The following is a 26,283-nucleotide window of genomic DNA, read 5'->3' on the forward strand; positions in this document are numbered from 1 at the left end:
ACCGCTTAAACTAGTAAGTTGAAATTTTACGACAATCTAGCCTTAAGGCAGATGCAGTGCTGGAAGGAGCATGGTTCTTATCAGTTGCTTATTTTCTGAGATCGCCTGGGCTAAGAAAAGATTGGGACTTTCTGGATATTTCGAATGTCACATGATTTTCCATGAAAGAATATTTGAGGTTAAAGTCAAAGATGCTGTGGGAAGTTTCTCTTTATCAAAACTGTCCATGGAGAAATTAACGGTGTTCAGTTATTATCAGTAATTTGTGCTTTGTCAGTGCTTGACGAGAGAGCGAGCGCCATGTTATAACAATTTCCCTGTGATATAAAACTATAGGCTGAATCTCCTATATTTAATCGCTAAAACTGATGCCAAAAACCAGTGTTACAACGGAATATAACTTTTAATTTGATTTCATTATTGAGGCGTTTACCGATTAGAGATGAACACTTCCTTGGAAAACTCGAGATTCGAAGAGGTTCCTACATATTTATGGATGAGTTTTTAGTTGATAACAAAATTTATTGAACGAATGCATCACATGCCGATAGAGTATCAACTCTTCTTCACACAGGAGTAAAGTTATTAGCTTCTGCCTTGCGTGACGGTCGAGTGGGGCCCGACCACTCATTTCCAAACTTGCGAGACTAAGCATAGCTCGCTTGCTTCTCTCGCACGCTCTTAATTATTATTATTAATGCATAAATGTTTTGTGTAATTGTTGTAAGCCTTTATTGCAGTGTTCAGTGTTCTAGGCATGGATGCCACCAGCTGGCTCTTACCCATTTTGGTCATGCAGGCGTTTCTGTGCCTCGGGAGCACTGACAAGGAGTGTAACGCTGTTATGTTGCCGAACGTCTCTCGTATGGGCTACCATGGCTGTCCACACGTTGTCAGTTGGTTTCAGGTATGGAGATCATGGTGGATGCGACAAAACTGTTATCTCTGGCAGTAGCTCCTCCATGTTACTATGAGCAGCTCCATGACGAACGATGTACTCATGATTGCATATGGCATTACTGACTTGGCGGATGGCACAAGGCTTCATAAAATATCAACGAACTGGTTTACTAAAATGCTTCATCTATGGCTTGTTTCTAACACTCACTGACTGATTTACGACATGGCACCCTGCTGCTGAGGTAGACACGATTTCTAAATAAGGATTTAAATTTTCATGTTAAACACAGTGCTCAGACGGCTTTAACACAGTTGTGCTGAAATATGCATTCTTGTGTGTTAATGGATATTGCATAAACCATATCTGAGCTGGGGCTACCATACCAAGAGCAAATGCCAATGCCACTCAAGCTGATCAACCCTACCGAACTCACAAAGGCAACACTGATCTTTTCCACAACCATTTATCGCTTGGTAGGAATACTGTTTGACCCTATGTACAGGCGGTAATGTTTGATACGACGTACTATATATCAGTGGAGAAAGATACATGAATAATAATATAAATATAATTACCAAGAATATGCATTAAAATTATTTGTCACACTACAATGTCATGATCAGGAGTGCTGACGTAAATATCATAGTTTACGTCTTCATTTGGACAGTTATATTCAACTATGGTAAGACTTTCTCAGAAGCAGTTGTTATAATTGGCCTTTATTAACCCTGAACATATAGGATGTTCCCTAATCTAAATTTAATAATCTGTTCAGCAGGAAGACAAGTACAGAAGTATTAGACTGATGTGGGACCATATGTGGCCTCGCTCAAATAAAGCGTCTTATGGGGCTTCACTAGAGTAAATTACAGTACCTTGTGTCCGAAAATCCTTAGGGAACTACAGCAAAGCATCATGCGAGTGAGAATCCTCAGGCCTAGCTGACTAACCGGGCCAGTCCAAAAGACGCTCTCATATTTTAAAATGACGTTCTCTGCTTCACGGAGTTTAACAGAAACTGGAGCTCTATGACACTTTCGGGGTTTCCACCAAAACAACTGCAACAAGCGCCATGAAAGGCAAGGCGTCAGTTGCAATGGACGGTGCACTGTCAATGTTTCACAGCGGCGGTACAAGATAGCTTGCATTTGACCGCCCTCTTGGTGGTAAATCTGGCGGGCTTGTGTGGAGGGTGTTAATGAGGAGAGGAGATTCTTGCTGTTGTTGTGGTGGTGGATGTTGCTGTTATTGTTGTTACTGTGGCTACAGTTTCATCAAGACATGGACTCTCTGGACCGAAGGTAAATGACTTTCATAGATTCTTTGTTGAGTTTATGTTGAAGGACTGTCCATACTGTGAAAGTGAGATACAGTCAATCCAAATGTATCAGTGCACACCTCATGCGAAACAGTCGGACATCACAAACAATGGTTGTTGCAAAATTCGAGATGGTTCTACCCCTCGTTAATAAATTCAGTTTCATGAGGATGTCCTATAAATACGTTGCTCCACATTTCATAGTCAGCGTTTTTTTTTTTTCCCCGATGTACATTCGGATAACAATAGACCAATTACCCCGGCACATCACGAGCTTTACTGATCATTTAGAAAATCATCGGAGCCTTCATGAATGATAATTTTTGATCGACTGTACATGAGGTGATTATATGTATTGTGGTGTAAGGGGCTGCATTAGAGTGAGATGCTTGAAGTCAGTATTCAGCGTGTATTCTGGTGTGAGGAGCTACGTTGCAGTGATTGCACAGTGAATTGTTCTTGAGTTGTATTTAATGCTGGTACTGAAGCAGTTACAGATTATGGCGACATCGCAGTTTAGTTAGGTAAACTCGTACTCTCTGGGAAGGACAATTTCTGCAGGATGAATATCTGGTGCGACTCATGAAGGACACGATAGTGATGATTGGAGATAAGAGAGGGAGATGGATATGATGAAACAAGGCTGGGATGGCGACCAAGAATGGAGTGAGTTAAATTATTATATTCACACAAGAAAGCGGTAGAGCATTAATAGTGGAAGAATAATACGGGTTACACAATATAAATTATGGAAGAACAATAGGCTAAGAGAAAACGAAAATAAGTCAGGAGAGTGACAAACGCAGTACGAGTATATACAATAGGAAGCAAGAGAAAACGGCCCCATTTGAAAACGGCCCTCACCAAAACGGCCCCACTCAAACCAAAACGGCCCCACCCTATGACCAAAACGGCCCCACCCTATGACCAAAACGGCCCCACCCTATGACCAAAACGGCCCCACCCTATGACCAAAACGGCTCCACCCTATGGCCAAAACGGCCCCACCCTATGACCAAAACGGCCCCACCCTATGACCAAAACGGCTCCACCCTATGACCAAAACGGCCCCACCCTATGACCAAAACGGCCCCACCCTATGACCAAAACGGCCCCACCCAATGACCAAAACGGCCCCACCCTATGACCAAAACGGCCCCACCCTATGACCAAAACGGCCCCACCCTATGACCAAAACGGCTCCACCCTATGACCAAAACGGCTCCACCCTATGACCTAAATTTACAACTTTTCTACAGCTGATTTTCGTATATATGCCTTATTGACAAGTTCAGACCACAGGGCCAATTTGATCTCACAGATATGATCTGCTATTAATAGGTTAGGTTAGGTTAGGTTTTGGTGTAAGAGTAGCGGTATGCACAAAAATGCACAAAATACGAATACAAGGAGAGGTCATAGGGTGGGGCCGTTTTGGTTTGAGTGAGGCTGTTTTGGTGAGGGCCGCTTTCAACTGGGGCCGTTATCTCTCGAAACCAAAACAATATATATTATCAATAGATCCATTAATGTTAAACTAGTATTAACTGTGTCAGATTAACTAAAGTTTCAATTTTTCCCCTTGTAGTGTTGGTAACACATTTGGGATTATGGTACGGAAATTGTAATGATGATCGTAGAACTTGGGATGCCATGTGATTTGGGATATTTTGTAACACCTCCTCAGCGATTTAATATACAAATTCTACTTCCATATTTAGTGCAGGTTAGCCTATCATTATTTATACAAATTTTAAAGATAATAGGATAATAATAATAACGTACAAGAATATGTTAAAGCATATTATGCATAATTATTGCTGAGGAAGACTGACTGTGATGCTTCCTTTGCCAGTAAGAATACAGCAATGGTGCTCATTAGCAATGGTATTAATAACAAGGATGTTAAAGAAAGCTAAAATAACAACAACAGCAAGCTTGCTCGCTCGAACACTTCCACACTTTCAAGTGTGGGAGCCGAGAATTTCATTTAATCTTGTTATCTCCTGAATATAAAGAAGGGGTTAATGAAGGCTTAGTCCATCCCTTTTTGAAAATTCTCATGCGGAGTAAAATCGTCTGTTGTTATTGTTGTTGTTTAATCCCGGTCTATCTACCCAAGCAGACATGTGGGCCACAGATAGCCTATGCAATTACTTTTGTGGCGCCGCCTTAGGGACACAGTAGAGCACATATACCGTGCATTGATCCGGTGCCTCCTTGTGATAGATAGCGCCTCAGCGAGATTTGGCCAGGGTCCTTCCCATTGCGAGGTGCAGGGAAAATTGAGAAGGTTCGTCTCCCAGGTGGATGCTGCGGCTGCTCCACCCAGGTTGCTCCATCACTTGTAAGCTCCTCATTAGCTCTGTTAAAGATATCAGTATGAAGACAGTTAAAAATAGTAATGTCGGTTGTGGTATTAGTGGCAGTGGCAGTTCTTCTGTTAAGTGCCATTAAGGATAAAGTATCTTATCTTTTGTCTTGTTGTCATTTAACTCTTCATTCTGTTTTGGCCTCATCATTTATTCTCCTTTTGTTCTTCCTTCCGTTACTTCGTTATATTATAACACCCTCATCATAACTTTCTTCGCGATCCCCTGGTGATCGGGTCGGTGTTGCACAAACTCGTCCATGTAGCACATATATATAGTTCATCCAACTAAATTGTCGAAGATTTTCTCCCTTTCGAAGTTTGTTTCACTACCATAATGACAGGACAAGGCTGTTCAGAAGTTTTACATCCTTTCCATAGCACTTCTTAGTTACTAACGCCAGTTTCAGTTCAGCAGTCAGGATAAAGAGATGATAGTTATACGTCATACTAAAATGAACATTATATAGGTTGGATCCCTCACGAGGATGAACATTTAAAAGGGTGCAGTAGTACGTCCTATCATGTGCTGTCACATTTTCCCATCCTGTTGGTTTCCTTGTGGACCTACAGATTCTCTTACTCGCAAACCAAGCCACTCCGACAGATCAAATATCCCGGCGCTGAATCGAGAGAGGTCAGTTCTACAGTAACATAAAGCGGTGTCCCTCGGCACTACAGACTGGTTGCTTTGCACGAACCGTCAAACATGGCTTGAACATCTAAAGCACAGTTGCCAGCCAATGTTACGTGCATGAAAGCCGACCCATATATTCCACTCATTTAACCATCAATAATCTATCTAAAACATGGTAAGCATTATGCGAACCTAACCGCCCTGGAGTAGTTGCTACAACTGAGAAATTATCGTGGTCAATAATCCCTTTTCACATCGGGAGTTTCGACGTTATGATGCGTAACTGCAATCCATCCAACCCACCTGAATATTCCTGCATAGCCAAGCAAAATGTTATGAGGATCTGACACAGTTTCAAGACAGAACGTAGCCTACAGTATGAGCAAAGAGATATTTCGGGCTGAGGTGGTGACAGTGGTGGTGGGGTAGGTAAGGTGACGTGTTCCAGCCGCTGTTGGTAACAATGCAATAGACTGACGAGGCGAACACCAGGCAGTTACTGAACTCATACAGCCCTAATGACACGAGAGAGAGAGAGAGAGAGAGAGAGAGAGAGCAAACAGACAGACAGCAGACGAAATGGGTGTGTGACGTTGACTGACGATACAGGATAGTGAGACCAAAAACGATAAAGAAAAAATAAGGTATAAGGGATGGAAGGTTAAACATGTCTTTGAAACGGTGACGTCATTAATTAATCCATTCACCACCAGACGATTTTATTGATCCTAGGAACGACTTTTGCACTGAAGAGACCAGATATAGCCTTTCTCAACACTGTCATTTCAGTGGTGGTTTCCTAACTTGTATTAAATCACCTGGTAAGAGCAAAAGCAACATAGCTCGTATAAAGGACATCCATGGACAGAAGTGGTTACCAGGACTGTTAACAAAATTGGGCAAAAGGAGCTAAATGAAAGGGGAAAGAAGAAGGTTAGCTGGAGCAAGAGCCAATATGTATGGATGCGAAAGGAATAATTGATGTGAAATAAGTGAGACAAGACGAGAAAAACTGAAATACACAGAAGGGAGCAGAAGAAACTAAATGAAAGATGGACATTGAGCAATGGTGCAGTGAAGAGGGGATACAACAAAAGGGAAGCAAAAAAAAAAAAGAAAGAAAGAAAGCAAAGCTTTCGTCTATTATCAACTACTGCCCTGCGCCAAACTTCATATTATTAGGCCTACCACAGACTGTAACTTTCATCACTTTCATTGACCAGTAATTTGAAATACTATTATTTTTGAAATATAAAAATAAAAATGCGTCCAAGTCATCGGAGGGAGAAAATCTTCCAAAACTGAAAAGAGCACAGGAAAGTTAGATGAACCAATTTAATAATATTTAACATCATGGTGGTTGTGTCTCCTGCACAGTCGTCTCTCTTAAACTTACATCTGGAACTGAAATAATTACACAAGGATAAGTGTGGAAATTCGGAAAACATGATGAAACATGAAATATTTATATCAAGTTCACTGTATCACAATAACAAGCTACTTAAGCCTAGCACACAGAACTCCACTCTCAAAACTTTAAGATAAACAGGATTTACATATAAACGCACTGATACTCTACAGTCACCAAAGGAGCATCAAAATCATGTAAAATTTGTACGACATAACTAATACAAAGAAGGAGCTATACATAAAGGAGTCCTAGAACTTCTAACAAAAACATACAATTAGTTACCTTAAGATTAAGGTAGGGTTACGAGGCACATGATATGACTTACATGGCGACTGAGCGTGACTGAGCCTATATTTACTCCTGTCTGTATTTATGGCTGACAGGCAGGTCATGGGTGCTGGGTGAGCCTTGACAGGAAACGACCTGATCCCCTTTGGTATGCGGAGGGGGGCAACAACTTTGACCCCCTGGTATGCCGGAGGTGTGACCCGTTTTCCCCTCTATGTGTGCTTGACCGTGGTGGTGGTGGTACGAGTGTAGCGCTGTCAAACAATGAGATGCCGGCAGTCATGTTAGATTGCATATTAACCGTTGGTAATCTTTCCTTCATGTATAATGCTTCTAACACCTTCAGTGTTCTTCTTTCCTTATTATGTGCAAGTATTTTAGTGTTCTTCGCCAAGTTACCCCTATCTACGTTATTGCCATTGTGCTCTCTGTGATGATGTTTGATGTTTGATAGCTCCATCTTGCACATGTAGAGACAGACGGCGACTGAGACTGCACATCATATGACCAATGTAGGTATTGTTACGAGGTGCGCAGTCCTCGGTTGTACACTGGATCACAAAAGTATCGGTGCACAGGGGGTCCGATGCCTACCGAAAACATTCGATCAACTGCTGATGGTTACCAACGTCTCATTGTGTATGAACAATGTCTGTTTATATAAAAATAACATTTGCTATATGTTTGCAAGATGATATTGCTAGTTGGCGATATATAACACCTCCCGACATCAGGTCTACCAATGGCTGGTAGGTTGGACACTAATAATTCAGTGATCTTCATTCTGTGTTCTAAAATGTTTCACGCACATTGTGCACCGATGCTTTTGTGACCCAGTGTACAAACACAGCAAAAAAACTATCGTTACAGGGGGGTCCGATGTGTTTCATACTGAACAACCTGGCTGTCTCGCTAGGGTTGGTAAGCCTGACAGTGGGTGAGTTGCCAAATAGGACGAGGTAGAAATATGCATGGGAGAAGCAATGGATATAGCTTATAATAAATATGCAACAAACACACGCAGAGATACCAATGGAGGAGGCTGTTATCAAAAACCTTCATTCGTGTGTCATTTTATATCGCGCAGAAGGTGTAACGATAGTTTTTTTGTTGTGTGTACATTGATATTCATACACTACATTAGTTTTGGACAGCATATCAGTCCGACTGGTTAGGTTGTTTTTCACAACCAAGGCACTCGTGCATGGGTTCTTTAACAACCGTGAGCTTACAGTTCTCATCAGTAGGGTGGCAGTTACTTTTAATAATGTCCTTAATCGCTTTTTCATCTTTTCCATAACTGTTGGTGAAGATGTTGCAATAAAAGACCCTCATGTCGTTAGTTTGGGGTTTTAGTTGGCCAGATAAATACCCCTCCAGTGATTTGCTAGTGACACTGATGAAGTCTCAGTGTATCCATTATCTACTAGCACCTGGCACAGATGGTGCAGTTCTCGGTGCAAGGACTGACGTGAGGAGCACACTATACTGGTCCGTTTCACATACGCTCTGATAATACGTTTTTTTTTTTTTTTTTTTTTTTTTTTTTTTTTTTAACTTTGATCGCATTCACCTCTGCCGTTCATATATTTCTCGGTGTTAGTTGGCTTCCGATTGACGTCAGTGAAAAAGTTCTCTGTCGTACTGTCTACCATCACATCCAGAAAAGGGAGTTTACCATGGTTGTTGAATTCAGCAGTAAATCATAGTCCAGATATTTCTTCCAGGCGTGTTCTTAATTGCTCAAGTTGGTCTTGATTCTCAGCACACACGATGATGTCGTCTGTTGCTGCAAATCACACAGTACAGCATTTACTTGATCTAGGTATTGATTTACACTCCTTCTATAAGTGAAACAACAAGCAATGTTATTCTTCTCCAACAGCCAGTTTACAATGCGCATCATCACTTTGATCGACCTCAGCATGACTGGATTAGCTAATTGAGAGATTTTTTTTTTTTTTTTTTCGGTGGGTAACGATGAGGGAAGTTATACCATGGATTTTCATCTGTATTGCAACAGGATCAGCTCACTTAGACCCTCGACATATAATAAGGCAAGGATGCCTTGCAGCCTCCAGGGCCGTACCTTGTCCATCGGGGGCCCTCCCCAAACCAGGCCCTCGGGGCCCCCATCCAAATTTAATAGAGTGTTTCATGAGCCTGTTGAGTGAAAAATTGTCCTACATTCATCTCAAATATATTTCATTCCAAAATAGCATATAAAATTCAGAGATCTCTTCAATTCGGTCAAACGGCCCTTTTACTAAACTAAAGGAATAGGGAAAATATTCATTTAGTTATTTTATTATTTTTTAAAATCTCAAATATATCTTGATCAATAAGATAAAAAATAAATGTGCATAACTTGTGTTTTGTTTCCAGGAACAAGATATACTCATGCATAACGTATGTTTAACATAAAAGAGCGACAATGATGAGTGACGTACCTCTACCTTTAACTGCAGCACAACTTCAAGTTACAAACATGTGCAAATACATCTATTACGAACTAACTCATCCACACTTTGTTTGGGCGAAAGTTGCGATCAATAAAGAAAAATAAAGCGCTTTGGCGTCTTCATGCTCAATTGAAACTATGGCGAGGGCTGATAAATGGCTGTCGGACATGGAAAAACGAAGATAGTTCTTGATGATCTTGAGTCGGCTGAAGCTTTTTTCTTTGTTTGCAACTGACATTGGTATTGTCAGAAATTTTAAACACTCTCACATAATTTTAAATGATGTTAATATTCCCATATCCACTACAATTGATATCCTGGGTGTTACTCTAAACCCCAACCTAAGCTGGACAGCTTATGTTAAATCCCTTGCTAAAAATGCTTCTAAAAGACTGGGACTTATGTACAGAGTTCGTGAGTTCTTCATTGACGAGCAGATGGCCACAATATACATACGTCATGTACGTTCTCAGATCGAATACTGTTCACCACTGTGGAGTGGAAGTGGAACGGTTGCATGGAGGCAGTTGGACAAAATTCAAAATAAAGCCATTAGATTAATCAATAATCCTGCCATAACGCAGGACCTTCCTCCATTATCAGTACGTAGAGATGTTGCTTCTTTAGCATTATTTTATCGATATTTTTACCGTAAGTGCTCTGACGAACTGGCTTCAATTGTGCCTCCCCCTCACATTTTCTCCCGCAATACTTGGACAGCTGGGAGGACCCATGAACTCACACTCTCTCCCCCGCAATGCAGAACCTCTGCTTATCAAATTCATTTATCCCCAGAACTACTACTGTCTGGAATTCACTTCCTGGGAGTTGCTTCCCACATACATTTAATCCACTCGAATTTAAATCCAGTTGTTATAAGTATTTTGTGAATGGAGGATGCCTTTAGGCACATGGACTTTTTTTTTTTTCCCATTGTTTTTCCTCCATTCATTATCGAAAAAAAAAAAAAACTTCTCGGACAAGTGTTAGTCTAAACACGACCAATACTAAATATAAATAATAAAAGTCTCTTAGGAAATTAAGGTATAATGAATACTCTAACTCACCAGTAATTATCTTCTTATATCCTAGCTAGTCCCCCCGATTTGGCCAGATCATAAAGGTTACTTAGCTAGATTGAGTCGGAATAACAGATGACGACGGGCGTGAGGTCTTGGTCAGTTTGCCTGGTGCTTCCAAGCGTCCTTAGGTGTGTTATTCACAAGATGTGGCTCGAATGAGCTTTAGGAACAGAGTGAAAAAATGGTGTCTCTCTCTTCTCATTGGATTCGAGATGCCAAATATTTTATTACAATTAGATAAATACAGTGAATTCATGAAATATACAAGAAAATCCAACTTAATTTAACCTTAGTTTAAAGCCAAATATTCACTGCAACTATGTGAATATGTATTAAACCTGCCTCCATTTTTCTCGTCAAGATACACGTCATCTTCCCCCGCAGGCGCAGTTAGGTCAATGGAAAATTCCTAAGTATTTACCTGTATTTACAATATAGTTGTCCACAAGGGTTAATCGCAGTAGCATTTAATTTATTAATAATAAGAATTATTAAACAGAACTAGAACGCAATCTGTAGGTTAGAAAACCACTTGAATTAGTCATTAACACTCTCCGGGTTTTCCTCTGCTTTCAACGGGGACAACTATTTTAAAAAGTAAAGAGCACAACCGCTCTGGGGGAAAATATTTCCCACAGGTATTGTCAAGTGGATCTGCAGTGCAATGCTGAGATTTGGACAGATCTCCTGCATTTGCGACGTGCAGATGTATTCCAACACATCTGTTTCACTTGCAGCAGCCAATTGTTCATTTGTGTTGCAAACATTTATGATTTCCATGATTTCTCGTTCCAGCTCCATGTCGTCGATGTCGCCCATTTGAAGAGCGTAGTCTGCGCACCGTGAGCATAACTTGCTTTTCTGAATGATATCCACCATAGACTTGATGTTGTAGAGAAACCAAAATATGCAGAATATCTGAGACAGTTCATCAAACCACTCACTTGCTTTCACGATGTTGAGAAGACGGTAGAAGAAATCCACCCGAAAACGGTCTTTTGCTGATGAAGCAGGTTGATCAGCCGACTCATAGTCATACATGCACTTCGAATTGCAAGTGCGGGGTTCAGGGAACACTTGCTCGACATTCAACTCTTCGGCTATTTCACGTGCGTCCACACGGGCTGATACATATCCATTCTCGTGGTAATCATCAAAGAACTTGATTGCCGATTCAAATTCACAGTTCAGAGCATCGGTGGTTATTGTGGTCGACTGCACCAACTTCTCAATCATGTTGATTTTTTGGAGCAAATCGAACCACACACACATGCAAATGATAAATTGCCATTCACAAAGTGCAGTTGATAGTTATGCTTTGACTGCCATCATGCCATCCTTCTTCTCCATGGCATGCTCGACCAAGGCATACAATGCATCACGAATCGCTCACAGATGATAACGCAGTGGCTTCACCGCTTTGATCCTTGCTTCCCAACGTCTCAGGCTACGGTTTGAGTGTCATCAGGACATGAGAAGCAGAGAACAGGGTGCACAGCCGGTTTACAATACCAAAAATGGTGAAAGCTTCTGTAGAGGATTTTGCTGCATCACTGAGCACCAAGTTCAAGCTATGAGCATTGCATGGAACAGAGTGCTTTTCCATTCAGTTCTTTGACCTGTGCTTGGACGCCTTTGTTCTGACCTTTCATATTTGACCCATTATCATACAATTGCCAGCGGATGTCTGATACATCGAGTGCCCGAGCGGTCAGTTTCCTCATCAACAACTGTGCTAAACCAGCTCCAGTAGTATCATCGACAAGTAGAAACTCGAAGAAGGATTCATGAATATGGACTCCCTTTCCAGAACATTGCATGAAGCGCAGGACAACTGACATCTGTTCTCTATGTGGAATGTCTGATGTGCAATCCAAAATTACTGAGAAATACATGCACTGTTTAGCCAGTTCAAATTTTCTGGAAACAGTGGCACTGGCAATCAGCTCAGTCAGTTCGTTCTGGATTTTTGGACTGAGATACCCCATGTTGCTCCTCCGCCCCTCTCAGCTTTTTGGTACAGTTCATGCAGCACCAAGTCATATTTTGACATTAGCTCAAACAGACTCAAGAATACGCCGTTGCTGTGAGCACCTAGCCGTTCATCAGTTCTTCTGAAAGGCAAGTTGTTTATGGACATGAATATAACCATATCGATCAACCTTTTTAATACATCACGCCAGAAATTTTTCACGAAATATCTGTTCATCAGCCACTTTATTGATTCCGGAATTTTGGCTGATTGCTGTTTTTAGAATGCAATATCTGAACATGCACTCTTGGTGTGCTTTGCCTGCTGCATGCTCTCATAAACTTTTTGACAGTCCAATCCATTTATTTGCGCCAAAAAGTAATGGGACTTCACCACTCCCGAATAGTTTACAACAAAGGCAAAAAATTTTGTCAACTTTTGGTGAGTACACTAGCCATGATTGCCACACCCTCTCCTCATTATTCAACTGCCAATAAAAATGGCTTCTGGTGAACCGGCATCTTTGTGACTCTTCATTGAGTGGATAAGCACCATTATTATACTCGCCCTGTGACACACCACGCTTGATTATATTGCAGTGATGTTCGTCGAAAGTACTCGCTGGCCAGTCGCCAAGGTTGTTGCTGAGTGGGATAAAATCACATTCATCTAGATGATGCACACTCACTGGTGATCTTGCTTCGGGCCGTTTTCACAGTCGTCCCTAACCTTTTGGGCCCGAACGTGTGTCGGGCCCGAAACCAAAGCACCTTTGGATTTCGGGAGCTTACTAACGTGGGGACGTCTGCCCATGTTGATGCGGTAGGGTTGGTAGCTCTGGGTGGCGAAAACACTTTCCATATGTAGAGAATATTTAGAAATTGGAATGTAATGAATTTGATGAATAACATGGCTGGAAAATCCACTTCACACAGTTCTTACTAATATATTCAGGAGTGAAGATATTTGTAAGAATGCAGCAAAAGTAACGAATAGAAAACGTCATCGGAATGAACAGCAACCTCACCACACTCCTACTTGAAATCGGAAGTAAGGTGAATCCTGATGAATGCCATGTTTTGTAAAAAAAAAAAAAAAAAAAAAGGCTTACGTAAAAATAACCATGAAGTAACATTTATAACGTCTAATGAGTGATGGTGTGGTTTATTAACGGATATACTATTAATACATGAACATTTTCTTTTCTAAACGAGGTGTTAGCTATATCAACTCTTACACCGGGCATCAGATATTAGAATCTTCATGATAATATGCATTAGACAACGATTCTCGTATTTCTTCAGGTCCGTTTGTTGTGGAGCCTCCACCAGTCTGCAAAAGGCTAGTATTCGGATACATAGTAGAAAGTCTCATAAAAATATACAAACATATATATATATTTTTTCAATACAGGGTGTGTTTTTTACCCCAGAAATATTATATTGGGTATATAATAATGAAATAATAATGAAAATATGTTACATGTAATTATTCTTTTACTTTTTTACTTTCGGGACCGTCTGTTGGGGAGGCTACAGGCCCCCCAAGAATGTTCCAGTAATTTGTTCGGGCTGTCCCGAATGCCGTCCCCAACAGAGGCCTCGGAAGGCTGGCTGGGGGCGACTGTGAAAACGAAAACGTGCGTTCGGAGGTAAGTAGGCTGTTGGGGACTGCATTGGGGACGACTGTGAAAACGGCCTTCGATGATACTGGTATGTCAAGTACCTGTGATCTGTTAGCACACTCATCATGGCTGCTGCATGCCTCAGCTGAAACAACCAGCTGTGATGAATCACCCGCTGAAGGTTGACAAACGTCACTTCGATTACTGTCATATTTTTCTTTGTCATCAGTTGCAGGCGAATTATTTTTATCAGACGTAAGCTCATAAATATTCCGTAATTTCTGAAGCACTTTTTGATCAGCCTTAGCTTTGGCGCGCTTGGCAGCACCACCGCTATATCAGTGTTTCATAGCTACTGAAGTTCATGTTGGAATTAAAGTAAAAACACTGTAAACAAGCAAATTAAGTATTAACCCTCGCAGTGTCAGCACAGATCTTAATCATAGCAAGTGCAGAGCAATAATAACAAATGAGCGAGCTGCGATCATTGCACTTTCCGTCGAAAACTGAGCATTACCTGACCTCTGAGCTCGAAGTTTGAAGCACAGAGCTTTGGGGAAGTTTATCAGTTTTTTCCTTGTCTGACACCAACCGGTAGAGAGTTGGCCTGCAGTCCTAACGGACCCGGGTTTAAATCCCACTGGGGCAGGGAACAGTTGAAGGATTTGAGTTTCATACGTATCAGTCTTTACTGGTCTACTAGAAGAACCGCCGACAATACACCAGTCCTTTATGAGACAGCCCTAGCATGCATTCAGTATGGAAGGTGGGTGTTAGCGCCGAAGTGGTGACATGTAGAGGTGTACAGTACATAGGAGGACTACTGGGCCTTGAATGCAGGCTGTGAAGCCTATGCCCAGAGTCAGTCACATTAAAAAAATAAATAAATAAATAAAATCATGGCTTCTTGACTGAATTGTACCGAGAAACAATGGTGATATATTTATTTTCATTAACGGTTTTGAAGCATTCAGGAGAAATGAGTTACAGAAATGAACCCTTTTCTGCATTCTGCCAATCGTAGGCATAGGGACGAGACATGCTTATTTAATTTAGTTTAATAAAAGATCTTTGGACAGGGTCCCTTGATTCAGGATTCCTTGAACTTTGGCCCCCCCTCATACTCGGTCCCCCCCCCAAATGTGGGTTATGGGGGGCTGTAGTTACGGCCCTGATAGCCCAAACGGCCTCGACAGCAATTGTGAAAGCTATCATGAGTACTGAATTAGTTTGGATATCTTATATGAATAACCGGTATTGTTGGAGAACATTGCTAAGCCACTGAGGATGCTGGAAGCTGTTATAAGAAGTTCTGCTTCAGAACCTCATAACACAAAGGAAGTGACTGAATTCATGAAGTTAGCAAAATGGAATTTAGAACAAGCAAAAACTACCATGCTCATCATGATCCAAGGTATCCAATCTTGTGGAACTGTGACACTTAGGGACATGAACAACGTCACACATACACGTGAGAGGAGCGGTTTGTTCGACCTGGGTGGTGCAGTTCTAGGGAATTTTTTTGACTTGGTTATGGAAAAAGATCTTCAAAAAAAAAAAAAAAAAATTTAATAAGATAGCTCAGGTATTAACATATCAACCGAAGCTAGTTGATAATCAATACGGCAGTGATGACGACTGTGAAAAATCTCAGAAAGGCATAAAGGGTAACTCAAGAGAGTGTGGACAAAATAAATGCAATGGAAGGAAACATGGCACTTTCTCAACACTTCTCAGTAGTCATGGAACATAGTGACATAATAATACACTCAAGTCGCCTATGGTGTGTGCTTCTATGCCACGGTTTTCTATGACACGGCAAGGTGCCAGACCCCCAAAACCGAACCACACGCATAAACAGTACCTATGGCGCGGACGCGGCAAGGTTTGAAATGTGTGGGCAAATTCCCCTGGCGGCGCGCTCTGCTGTTCGTAAACAAAGAAGATGGCAACCACTTCAGCTCCATACCACAAGTGCTCCAACTGCGGACTTTTTTCTCTCTTCTTAGGAGGTTAAACTTCACCAAATTCATTGTGTTATGTAATGAAACATTAAAGATTCTTTGGGTATTGTGACTAGTTTATAGGTTTGTTCGAAAAACCGCTATGGACAGGTTAGTGACGAAGCACCTATCTCTGAGCTAAGACGAAGTATAATGCCTCCCATCATCATCATGTATACAAGAATGATTAATTTATTAATGTGTTAAATGTGAGTTTTGTTGACACTTGAGCCTACAAACTTTATCAATTAAACATCTTCAATCAGTGCTTGACCAGGCAGCCTCCGCTATCATTAATGTTTTGGTTAGTCACCTGATGTGTCTACTTGGCTGAGCATTTTTTCGCTCAATCTGTAGCGCATAGTATTGCCTAAGGAGACACAAGGCTGATCACCCTCCCGTTTTTTGTGCCTATTGTTACGTGTAATACATGCATTGATTGATTGCTTGATTGTGTGTGTAAAGTGGGGAAAAATGGGGAAAAGTGGGGTGAAAAGGGGGACTTTGGGCGAACGTCCAGAACCAAATTCCATTTTTCCCATAGATTTAGTTATTTGTATGGCACGGTTTTCTATGGCACGGGCGCAGTCCAGAACCAATTAGCTGCGCCTTAGGCGATTTGAATGTGCTTCGGTTAGACAACACCAGGACTCGTTATCAAGTCATGGTGAATATTGCAAATGCTGGTAATGGCAAGATCACCATTAACTTACTTCCAGTTCGCGATCTACATCAAATAATCAGTCAAGGCATACATAAACATGGTTTGAAGCCTTTGTTTCAGGACATGAATCTCATGCTATATTATCCATACTTAGAAGCCAGTCTAACACAGACATCAGTAATAGTTTATGTACCATTCATAACAGATAATCTTTACACAGTCTATCAAATATACACTTTTCCCGGTAAGATTAATGGTACCTTGGTCATCATCGACATCAACACCAACACTGAACTCATAATGGTCTCTAAGAGACAGGACACTGTCACTTTCGCTAGTGAATCAACGATTGAACAAAAGTGTTGTACATCCTTACATTCCGTTCACCTTTGTCCTGTGCACATCTTCACGTTTCAGCCTACTGGAACAGTCCCTTGTGAAATGGCTATCATAAGATATCATGACATTCATCAGAACTGCAACTTCACATTTGCTCCAGATAAACTTACCCACCATCAAAACATCAGGCATTCACAGTTTTACTACCCATAACACATCAGTTTTTATAATTTGTCCAGATACACCACCATCTCATACTTCAGCATCAGGATTATACATAGCACCTTATTATTGTGCTGTACTTACAGCATCTTTGTCCACCTTAGCTACAAACAGTCACCATGCCATCCTTAATAACACACAGAAATATTTCCAACCACTGTCTGAGATGGATTTAAACATAAGTATCAGACTTGTAATTGATTAAATCGTAGTCGTAGCCGAGCTGTAGGTAACAGTGATTAGTTTTGTGAGAGATAACCTCAGTTCACTTGTAGTCGATGATGGGAGAAGTTAAAGATGAGTTTGGGGTTGATAGTAGTTTTATTCTCTTCACAAGAAAAGCGTTCAAGATTAGCAATGAGTGTATTACACAAAAGTGTTTATGTGCTAGATAACTTCTCGCAGCCCACCGTGCCTCTCGTTCTCTCTTTTCCAGCCTCTTAACTCCTTCTGACTTCTTCTCGCTTCTCTCTCATGTAGTAAACTTTCTGTCACGTGGATTATACGGTTGTCGAATGTTCTAGTAGCCTGTGTGTGTGTGTGTGTGTGTGTGTGTGTGTGTGTGTGTGTGTGTGTGTGTGTGTGTGTGTATGATAGCTTCTGGTCATACTTTGCTGGCTGGCAATCTTGAAAGAGAATTTTGCAAGCACATTTCCATCAGCCTCTAGCTGCTAGCATATGACTTTCATTTAACCTCTAGAATACCTATGTATGTTTAATTATACTGCTGAGTCCTGACATCAATCAGTCACCCCCTGCTGGCGACCTTATGATGTCGAGCATGTAGTTAAGTCTTGTTTCTTAATACTTAGCTTTCATTATAATATTGAAGAGATATAATATTTATGGCAACATTGTACAGACATAATAATATTGTAGAAACTTTTTTTTTTTATGTGAGGAAGAAGGAACCAAAGGCAACGAGCCAGCAAAACAGTTCTTTCTAAGAGAAAAACAAAATACAAGAGAGAGCCAAATTCAAGATCCGATAATTTTGAGATGCCTGGACACACTGCGTTTGAAAGACTGGAGATCATAGGAAGCAGGAAATACAGACAGAGGGAGACAGGTCCAGAGTTGACCTGTTGCATAAATGAAGGACTGGGAGTAATGGTTAACTCTTGCATTAGAGAGTTGGACAGAAAAGGGATGAGAGTTTTCTGCTAGACAGGTGCAACGCACCCGTCGTAGAGGTGGAGGAATGCATGCAGACAGTTCAGAGGAGCAGTGACCATTGAAGTACCGATAGAAAAGAGATAAAGATGCAACAGTGCGGCAAAGAGACAGAGGTTGAAGGGAGTCAGTAAGAGGAGGAGAGTTAATGAGGCGAGAAGCCTTTGACTCCACTCTATTGAGAAGAGCTGTGTGTGGGGAGGCCCCCCAACACATGAGAGTTGTACTCCACACAGGGGCGGATAAAACCCCTGTATAGAGTCAACAATTGTGCAGGGGTAAAGAAGGAACGGAGTCGGCTTAGTGCACCCAACGTCTTGGAAGGAGATTTTACGAGAGATGTAATATGATCTTTCCAAGATAAGTCCCGAGTAAAGGAAACCCCAAGCATGCCCAAAGATGATGCAAGATTAAGCTGAATATTGTTAAACATTAGTGGATATACCTATGGAAGATTTTGTTGGGTTGATAAGTGCAAAAACTAAGTCTTTGATGCATTAAAAACAACCAGATTATTTTTACCCCAGTTAGAAATACGAGCCAAGTCAGACATTAGGTGTGCCATAGCCTCATCCCTTGTTGTTGAAGTAACTGCTGAGTTGAACATTGTGGGAATCAAATGGAAAGGTGAAGGGTGGAGTCATCAGCGTATGAGTGGATAGGGTTAGATGTACAGCTTAGAAGGTCATTGATGAATAAAAGAAAGAGAGTTGGTGATAGGACAGAGCCCTGAGGAACACCACTGTTAATAGATCTAGGAGAAGAACGATGGCCGTCTACAACAGCAACTATTGAACGACCAGAAAGGAAGCTAGAGATGAAGGAACAGATAGAAGGATAGAAACCGTAAGAGGGCAGTTTGGAAAGTAAAGATTTATGCCAGACTCGATCAAAAGCCTTTGAGATGTCAAGTGCAATGGCAAAGCTTTCGCCAAAGTCCCGAAAGGAGGATGACCAGGAGTCTGAAAGGTAGGTGAGAAGATCGCCTGTGGAGCGTCCCTGACGGAACTCATACTGACGATCAGAATGAAGGTTGTGATAGGAAAGATGCTTTAAAATTTTTCTGTTAAGAACAGATTCGAAAACTTTTGAGATACAGGATGTTAAAGCAATTGAGCGATAGTTAGAGGGTTGGGAATGGTCTCCCTTCTTTGGGACTGGCTGAATGAGAGCAAACTTCCAGCAAAAAGGAAAGGTACAAGTTGATAGACAAAGATGAAAGAGTTTACCTAGGCAGGATGTAAGCACAGACGCACAGTTCTTGAGAACAACAGGAGGGACTCCATCAGGCCCATATGCTTTATTACTATTGAGGCCTGTGTTGGCAGAAAATACATCAGCTGATGAAATTTTAATGTCAGCCATGAGGAAATCAGAGGGGGGAAGTGATGGAGGAACAGCACCGGAATCGTCTAAGGTGGAATTGAAGGAGAAAGTCTGAGCAAAGAGATCTGCTATATCAGTAGGAGAAATAGCTACAGAGCCATCAGAGTAGAAAAGAAGAGGGAAGGATGATGAGGTAAAGTTATTAGAAAGGTTTTTGGCAAGGTGCTAGAAGGAGTGGGAAGAATTCAAGTTGGAGAGTTGAGAGCACTTAGTTCGGATGAAATTATTTTTAGCAGAGCGAAGAACAGACTTAGCACGATTCCAGGCAGAAACGTATAAAAGATGTGATTCAGGGGTGGGTTGGCTCCGGTACCTTTTATAGGCCCTCTCCTTGTTGCGGACAGCATTAGAACAAGTGTGATTAAACCAAGGCTTTTGTGCTTAATGTCAAAGGATATGAGAAAGGAATGTATGCTTCCATACCTGAGAGAATAACCTCCGTAATGAGCAAGGCACACCCAGATGGATCCCGGCCATAGAAGCAATAATCATTACAGGTAAAATCAAAGAAGTTCTGCCTGAGCTCCTTCCAATCTGCAGCTCCAAAGCGCCACAGACGACGTTTCTTTGGAGGGTCCACAGGCCATACTGGAGCGATAGGACAGGTTAAGGTGATAAGGTTGTGATCGGAGGAGCCCAACGTAGAGAAAAGATTAACAGTGTAAGCAGGATAAGTTGTAAGGAAAAGGTCAAGTATGTTGGAGCTCTCTCCAAGGCGATCAGGGATACGGGTAGGGTGCTGTAATAGCTGCTCCAGGTCATTAAAGATAGAAAAGGTGTAGGGTTGTTCACCAGGTGGATCAGTAAATGGAAAGGAGAGCCAAAGTTGGTGGTGAACATTGAAATCTCCTAGAATGGAGATTTCAGGGAAAGGAGAGATGGATAGAATGTGTTCCTTCATAGAAGTAAGATAGTCAAAGAATTTTTGTTAGTCAGTAGAATTAGGAGATAAGTAAACAGTGCAAATATATTTAGTCAGAGAATGACATGAAAGCCGAAGCCAGAGTGTAGAGAATTCAGAAGAATCGAGTTCAGGAACACGAGAACAAGATATGTTGTTGCGTATATATACACAACAGCCACCTTTGGCTTTGAAATGAGTATAGAGAAAGTAGGAGGATACAGAAAAGGGTCTGCTGTTAGTTGCCTCAGACAGCTGAGTCTCAGTTAGAAAAGAAGGTGAGGTTTAGAGAAGGAGAGGTGGTGCTCAACAGAGCAAAAGTTAGAGGATAGGCTGCGAATGTTGCAGAAATGAAGAAGAAGAGAGTCAGACAGTGGTTCCAGGCATCTTGAGTCGTCACCGGGAGAGGGGCAGAAGGTGAGGGCATTTATGGTCCCCCCTCCCTGGGGACTCCGAGGCTGTGTTATTCGACGTCATTTTTTTTTTAAATGTTGAAAAGGAAGTGTGGTGTGTACTGTGCATGTAGTTTGGTGTTGATAGAGAAACTTGTATTGGAGAGCATGCTGGCCTACTCTCTGTGTTACTGTGACACTGAAAAAGTTCAGCAAAGTGGGATGGTCGGGACCTAGTCCCGAGGGCTGATGAAACGGGAGCTCCAGCTCTCCCTGTCATCAGCTTTTCATCCACCTTGGGAGTACTGCCCTGCTCGACTGGTGCTACAGTCTACTCCTGCCAGGTAGTAGTACCTTGTATATATGTGGTAGTCATACCTTGTATGTATAATGGAGTAAGTACTGTACAGTCATGGTCATAAATAATCACCTATCCTCTGGTACCCTGTGCCTTAGGCTGGCTCCTGTATGTGTGGCAAGTCACGGTAGAGTAAGAGGGGCTGAGAAGGAGGGGCCTGAGAGAGAGGGAAAGGTGGGTTGGGAGACGAGTGATGGTTCGGAGATGAAATGAGGAAACGGAGGGAGGGTAGGTTAGGGAGGGAACATTCGAAGCGATGATCACATTATTTGTCTATTTTCTTTCATTCAGGGCATGATATAAAGGAGTTAATATTCGATAGATAATGCTGTATTACACCTTGTATAGCGGCATGAGATAACAAGCTTTAGATAGATGGTAATATCAAGGACTGGCTTGTTAGATAAATATATGGACGTGACAGATCAAACATTAGTGCAGAGCCAGATATTTGAGTTTATCTGCGTATTTTGACTTCGGACGCCGAATGGAATCTGGATGGCTTTGATTTCCGTAATGTTTGTGTAAGAAACGTCCGCTACCCTTACATGTAATTGATTTTTGAAACTAAATATCACATGCAACCTTTGACATGGCTGTGTCCACAGTTAAGGTGACCATCTCCTAGGTATACACTCCCTCTATACAATCAATATCATGTCAGCTATTTTATGGCATCTCTATATGAAAAGGCTATTGAAAACAATTTTGCACAGAAGGTAAATATATTTGATGTTTGTTCACATGGGTGGCTATAATAACTATATCTCTCATAATCTCTTAGGAGGAAAATTAAACAAAATCTCACCCAAACTCACAAAATATATCTGAGTCAATGTCTACCAACATCAGTCAAGCCAAAGCAACCAAGAAAGCCTTTGTAATTAGTCCACTGGCCTCCTGCCTCCCCTCTGTTGTCTTTGCGGCACCGAGGAAACAGTGTTGTTAATGGTTTGCTGGCTTCGTCTGAACAGCTCCCACTCGTCCTTGGTGTGCTGGAGGCGCGCCCGTGTCTGACCTTTCCCTGGTTTCCAAGCATAGACAGTCTGGGTCTACACAGTCTCGATGGTTCTGCACTAATGTTTGATCTGTCACGTCAGTATATTTCCCTCAGCCAGTCCTTGATATCACCATCAACCTACCTGACGCCGCTATACAAGGTGTAATGCAGAACTATCTACCAAATATTAACTCCTTTATATCATGCCCTGAATGAAGGAAAATAGACAAATAATGAGACCACCACTTCGCATTTCATTCTCCCTCCCATACCTACCCTCCAGCCCCTCCCTCACTCCACCCCCGCACCATCACTTGTCCCCCCACCCACCATCCCTTCTCTCTCTAAGCCTCTCTTACTCGTGTGCGACTTGCCACACATTAATGAGCCAACTTGAGGCAAGGGGTACCGGAGAATAGGTGATTATTTTTGATCACGACTGTACATTGTAGTATAAGTGAATATAGAAAATTGTATAACACATTGTAGTACAAATATTGTAGCACAAATGTGTATGTATAACAGACATGCGCATTATTTATGCAATGGTAATACTGCTAAGTCATTACATTACATATGGTGTTATCCCTATAGAAATGCCTAATATTACACTTAACTTGTATGATGATTCTGGTAATAAAGAATTGTAGGAACGTTGTAGTTACATTGTATGAATTTAATTGTTATATTATTGTATTATTCAATTGAAGTAATATTGTAATTGTTACATAATTGTATTTTAAATTAATATTGTAATTTTTACATAATTGCACTGTATTGTGCATAACTACTGTATTGTAATTGTTACGTAATTGTACTGTATTGTAATTGTTACATAACTGTATTTTAAACTGAAGTAATACTGTAACTGTTACATAATTGCAGCAATATTAGCGTTTGTAGTTACATAACTGTAGTAACATAATTGCAGCAATGTTATCGTTTGTAGTTACATAATTGCAGCAGTTACAGTAATATTGTAGTAACCGCAGTAATATCATAGGTATTTGTAGTAACTGTAGTAATACTGTACAATTACACTGTATGTAACATTTAACTTGGGACATAATCGTGTGCATCTGCATATAATTACACAATAGTAACACAATAGCAGCAATCATTTGTATTATGAATCAGTCATCTATAACACCTGCTGTAGTAATATTAGGCTACACAATATGTATTTTAAGTTCGTTCATCTTTACCTACCGAAAAAAAAATCTATTATTTAATGCAGTCATGCTGCGGTCGATGATTGTAATGATGCGCATTAGAACTGGCTCTTGGAGAACGACAACTTTGCTTGTTGGTTCACTTATAGAAGGAGTTTATACTGTAGGTCTGTTGTGGCATTTGTAGCATCAGTTGCACTTATTTTTGTTTGTTTGTTATGTGATCTCAATTTGCTTTGGTATGTATTGATTTTCTCTAGTTTGTTAAACTCTTTTTTGTTCGCTTATTCGGTGGTGTTCGAGGCTGCATAATTGCTGGCTAATCCTTGGGATCCTTTTTAAGGCTTAGTTATGTTGCACTGTTATTACTGAAAATGATATTGTATAACCCCACATTTTGTTATTTCATATAAATACATATATATATATCATTCATTGCCAGACGCCATGTATCCCAGACGGGGTGGCCAAGGGCTTAGAGTTAATTGTTTTACAGGGAGGGGCACTAATCCTCCACCAACCCCACTTGACGTAGGGATGCCAACAGCATCTGGTGTTCCCAGGCGGTCACCCATCCAAGTACTAACCAGACCCAACGTTGCTTAACTTCGCTGATCGAACGGGAAGCGGTGTACTCAACGTGGTATGGCCGTTATATATATATGGTATGGCCGTTATATATATATATATATATACTCACTTGTTGTTTGTTTGTATCTATTGTGGGCAATATGTGTGTCAGCACTGTGTGGAAAGCTTTGCCATCACAGTTGTGTGGAAAAGGTTGTTCATTCTTGCTAACGTCATTCGTGTTGGCCATTTTTTTCTTTTCCTTTCTGGTTTTCCTTGTAATTTAACCCGCCGCGTGTCAGTGCCGTTTTAAAACGGTATGACATAATTCCACGGCCAGTGCCAGTGCCATTTTAAAATGGTTTAAAATAAAAAAAACTTCACCATGACTGCATTTTTCAAGATTCGCGGGTAAAAATTGGCAGGCATGTAAGGTAACTGTTCTTCTACCATCCCCCAGGCTGTCAAGGCCACACACTCACTCGCTTCCCCTCTCACGCTCGCTCGGCCTCACTATGCCTGTGTGCCTCACCCAGCGCTGTACATAGTGAAGGCATTTTGTAAATATTTTCATGTATGTGTAAGTTGTAAATATTTTCTTGTAAGTGTAAGGACTATATAGTGAAGTCAAGTTGTAAATACCTACTTGTAAGTGCCAGGACTGTACATAATGAAGTCAGGTTGTACCTATCTTCAAGTAAATGTAAGATAATGCATTCACAGTGAGAAAGACACGCAAATTGTGATAGATGCTGAAGTAATAAGTAATCAGAGAAGTGTACTGAACATTGCTATACCTTCCCAGCATAAATATCTGAGTATGCCTTACACAGAAAACGGCTTTCTCTCACGTACGTGGTGGGCGTGAGAGAGCGGCTATACCTGTACACGAGTATGCAGGACTCAATAAAACTCATTTACGAGCCTCAGTGAGCATTTTAATGGTAAAGTTCGTTGTTTCCACATCAAAATCTATCATTTAGCCAAAAATAAGGTAAGGTAAAAAATTGGCTGGCACTGGGGTGACCCATAGGGCTAAAAATAGCCAGCATGCGGCGAGTTAATTTGTCTGGACCCACTAGATAGTTTTAATTTTTAAATGTTTGTTACAGTTCTTTTAATCGCTCACTGAGTTACTGTGATAGTATATATTATTTATCACTTTGCAGATGGATTGTTGCTAGTTCTACTCATGAAACACATATTTCATGTATGTGCCAAATGTATAAATGGTAACAATTGTTGGGCATAAATGAATGCTATAGTAAATGAATGAATATATTCAGTATGTTGTTTTTTATATAAGTACTGTACATAGCAATTGAGTTATGCAGATAATTGAAGTAGGTGTATGTATGTAAGCTGTAACTATACAGCACGTTTTATATGTGTGGGCACAATATTTTGTCTATCATTGTGTATTGTGTAAATGAAGTAACTATTCAACTCACTGAATTTTACGATGGTGGGAATGGTGTTAGTGGTGGTGAATGGTGTTGTCAGACACGGGTTGATTGACGTGATGTGGTGTCCTCAGCAAATGCTTAGGACAGCAGTGTCAAATTCCCACACTGGTAGCTGTGGTGAGTAAATGCGTAATGATGAGTAATGCTGCGTAACGATCAGTGAGGTGAGTGGTAAGTGAGGGCTCTGGTATTTGCTGCCGTTGTCACCCCTGCATCAGCATGATGATGGAGATGAAGGGTGGTTGGAGAGAGGGGTGGGGTTAGGTGGGGGCTGCTGTGGTTGTGGGTCGTGAGTCTTCTCGCTCACTGTTTGCTTGTTACATAGCAATAATTGATAGTTGTAGTTCACTGGTTAGTCATAGGAATTAAAGTTATAAGTTGTCGTGGGGCTTGAACTGTAGTATCGTTTGTCTTCTGTCTTGATAATGTAGACTCGTAGCCTCGTAGACTCATAGGCTCGTAGACTCATAGACTCATAGGCTCGTAGACTCATAGGCTCGTAGACTCATAGGTGTAGTTCGTACGTTCGTGGCCACCAATATATCAGACTTGTAATTGATTACATTGTAGT

General features: G+C 41.2%; 3 protein-coding genes and 1 non-coding gene across 4 annotated transcripts in view; all 4 read right to left on the reverse strand.

Moving 5' to 3' along the window:
• Window positions 1-2,175: 2,175 nt before the first annotated feature.
• Window positions 2,176-11,706, reverse strand: LOC145406657 (uncharacterized). Its single transcript, XM_080277746.1, has 4 exons — window positions 11,107-11,706; window positions 6,624-6,631; window positions 4,418-4,584; window positions 2,176-2,255 (listed from the first exon to the last, which is right to left on the reverse strand). Exons 1-4 carry the CDS (start codon window positions 11,704-11,706, stop codon window positions 2,176-2,178), a joined length of 855 nt encoding a protein of 284 aa, XP_080133872.1.
• Window positions 11,707-12,041: 335 nt separating this feature from the next.
• LOC145406665 (zinc finger MYM-type protein 1-like) lies at window positions 12,042-12,458 on the reverse strand. The gene has a single exon (XM_080277758.1). The coding sequence runs from the start codon at window positions 12,456-12,458 to the stop codon at window positions 12,042-12,044; it is 417 nt and encodes a 138-aa protein (XP_080133884.1).
• Window positions 12,459-12,999: 541 nt separating this feature from the next.
• Window positions 13,000-26,283, reverse strand: part of LOC145406674 (aldo-keto reductase family 1 member B1-like) — a 54,923-nt gene continuing 41,639 nt past the window's right edge. The window contains exons 10-11 of the mRNA XM_080277771.1: window positions 14,168-14,399; window positions 13,000-13,086 (exon numbers count right to left, since the gene is read on the reverse strand). Coding sequence (XP_080133897.1) covers window positions 13,000-13,086; window positions 14,168-14,399 — 319 coding nt within the window. The remainder of the gene's footprint in view (window positions 13,087-14,167; window positions 14,400-26,283) is intronic.
• LOC145408897 (5S ribosomal RNA) lies at window positions 24,215-24,333 on the reverse strand. The gene has a single exon (XR_013899010.1). It is a non-coding gene; the product is annotated as a 5S ribosomal RNA (ribosomal RNA).

Source organism: Coenobita brevimanus, chromosome 8 (assembly GCF_032717465.1).
Source record: "Coenobita brevimanus isolate Jiangsu-jjx chromosome 8, ASM3271746v2, whole genome shotgun sequence".
Taxonomy (NCBI): Eukaryota; Metazoa; Arthropoda; class Malacostraca; order Decapoda; family Coenobitidae; genus Coenobita; species Coenobita brevimanus.

Excerpts from the sequence above, each read along its gene's own strand:
- LOC145406657 (XM_080277746.1), bottom strand. The coding sequence starts at position 11,706 with ATGATTGAGAAGTTGGTGCAGTCGACCACAATAACCACCGATGCTCTG. Across the intron at positions 2,256-4,417 it reads AGGCACCGGATCAATGCACG|TATGGACAGTCCTTCAACAT; the intron begins GTATATGTGCTC and ends TCACTTTCACAG.
- LOC145406665 (XM_080277758.1), bottom strand. The coding sequence starts at position 12,458 with ATGGGGTATCTCAGTCCAAAAATCCAGAACGAACTGACTGAGCTGATT.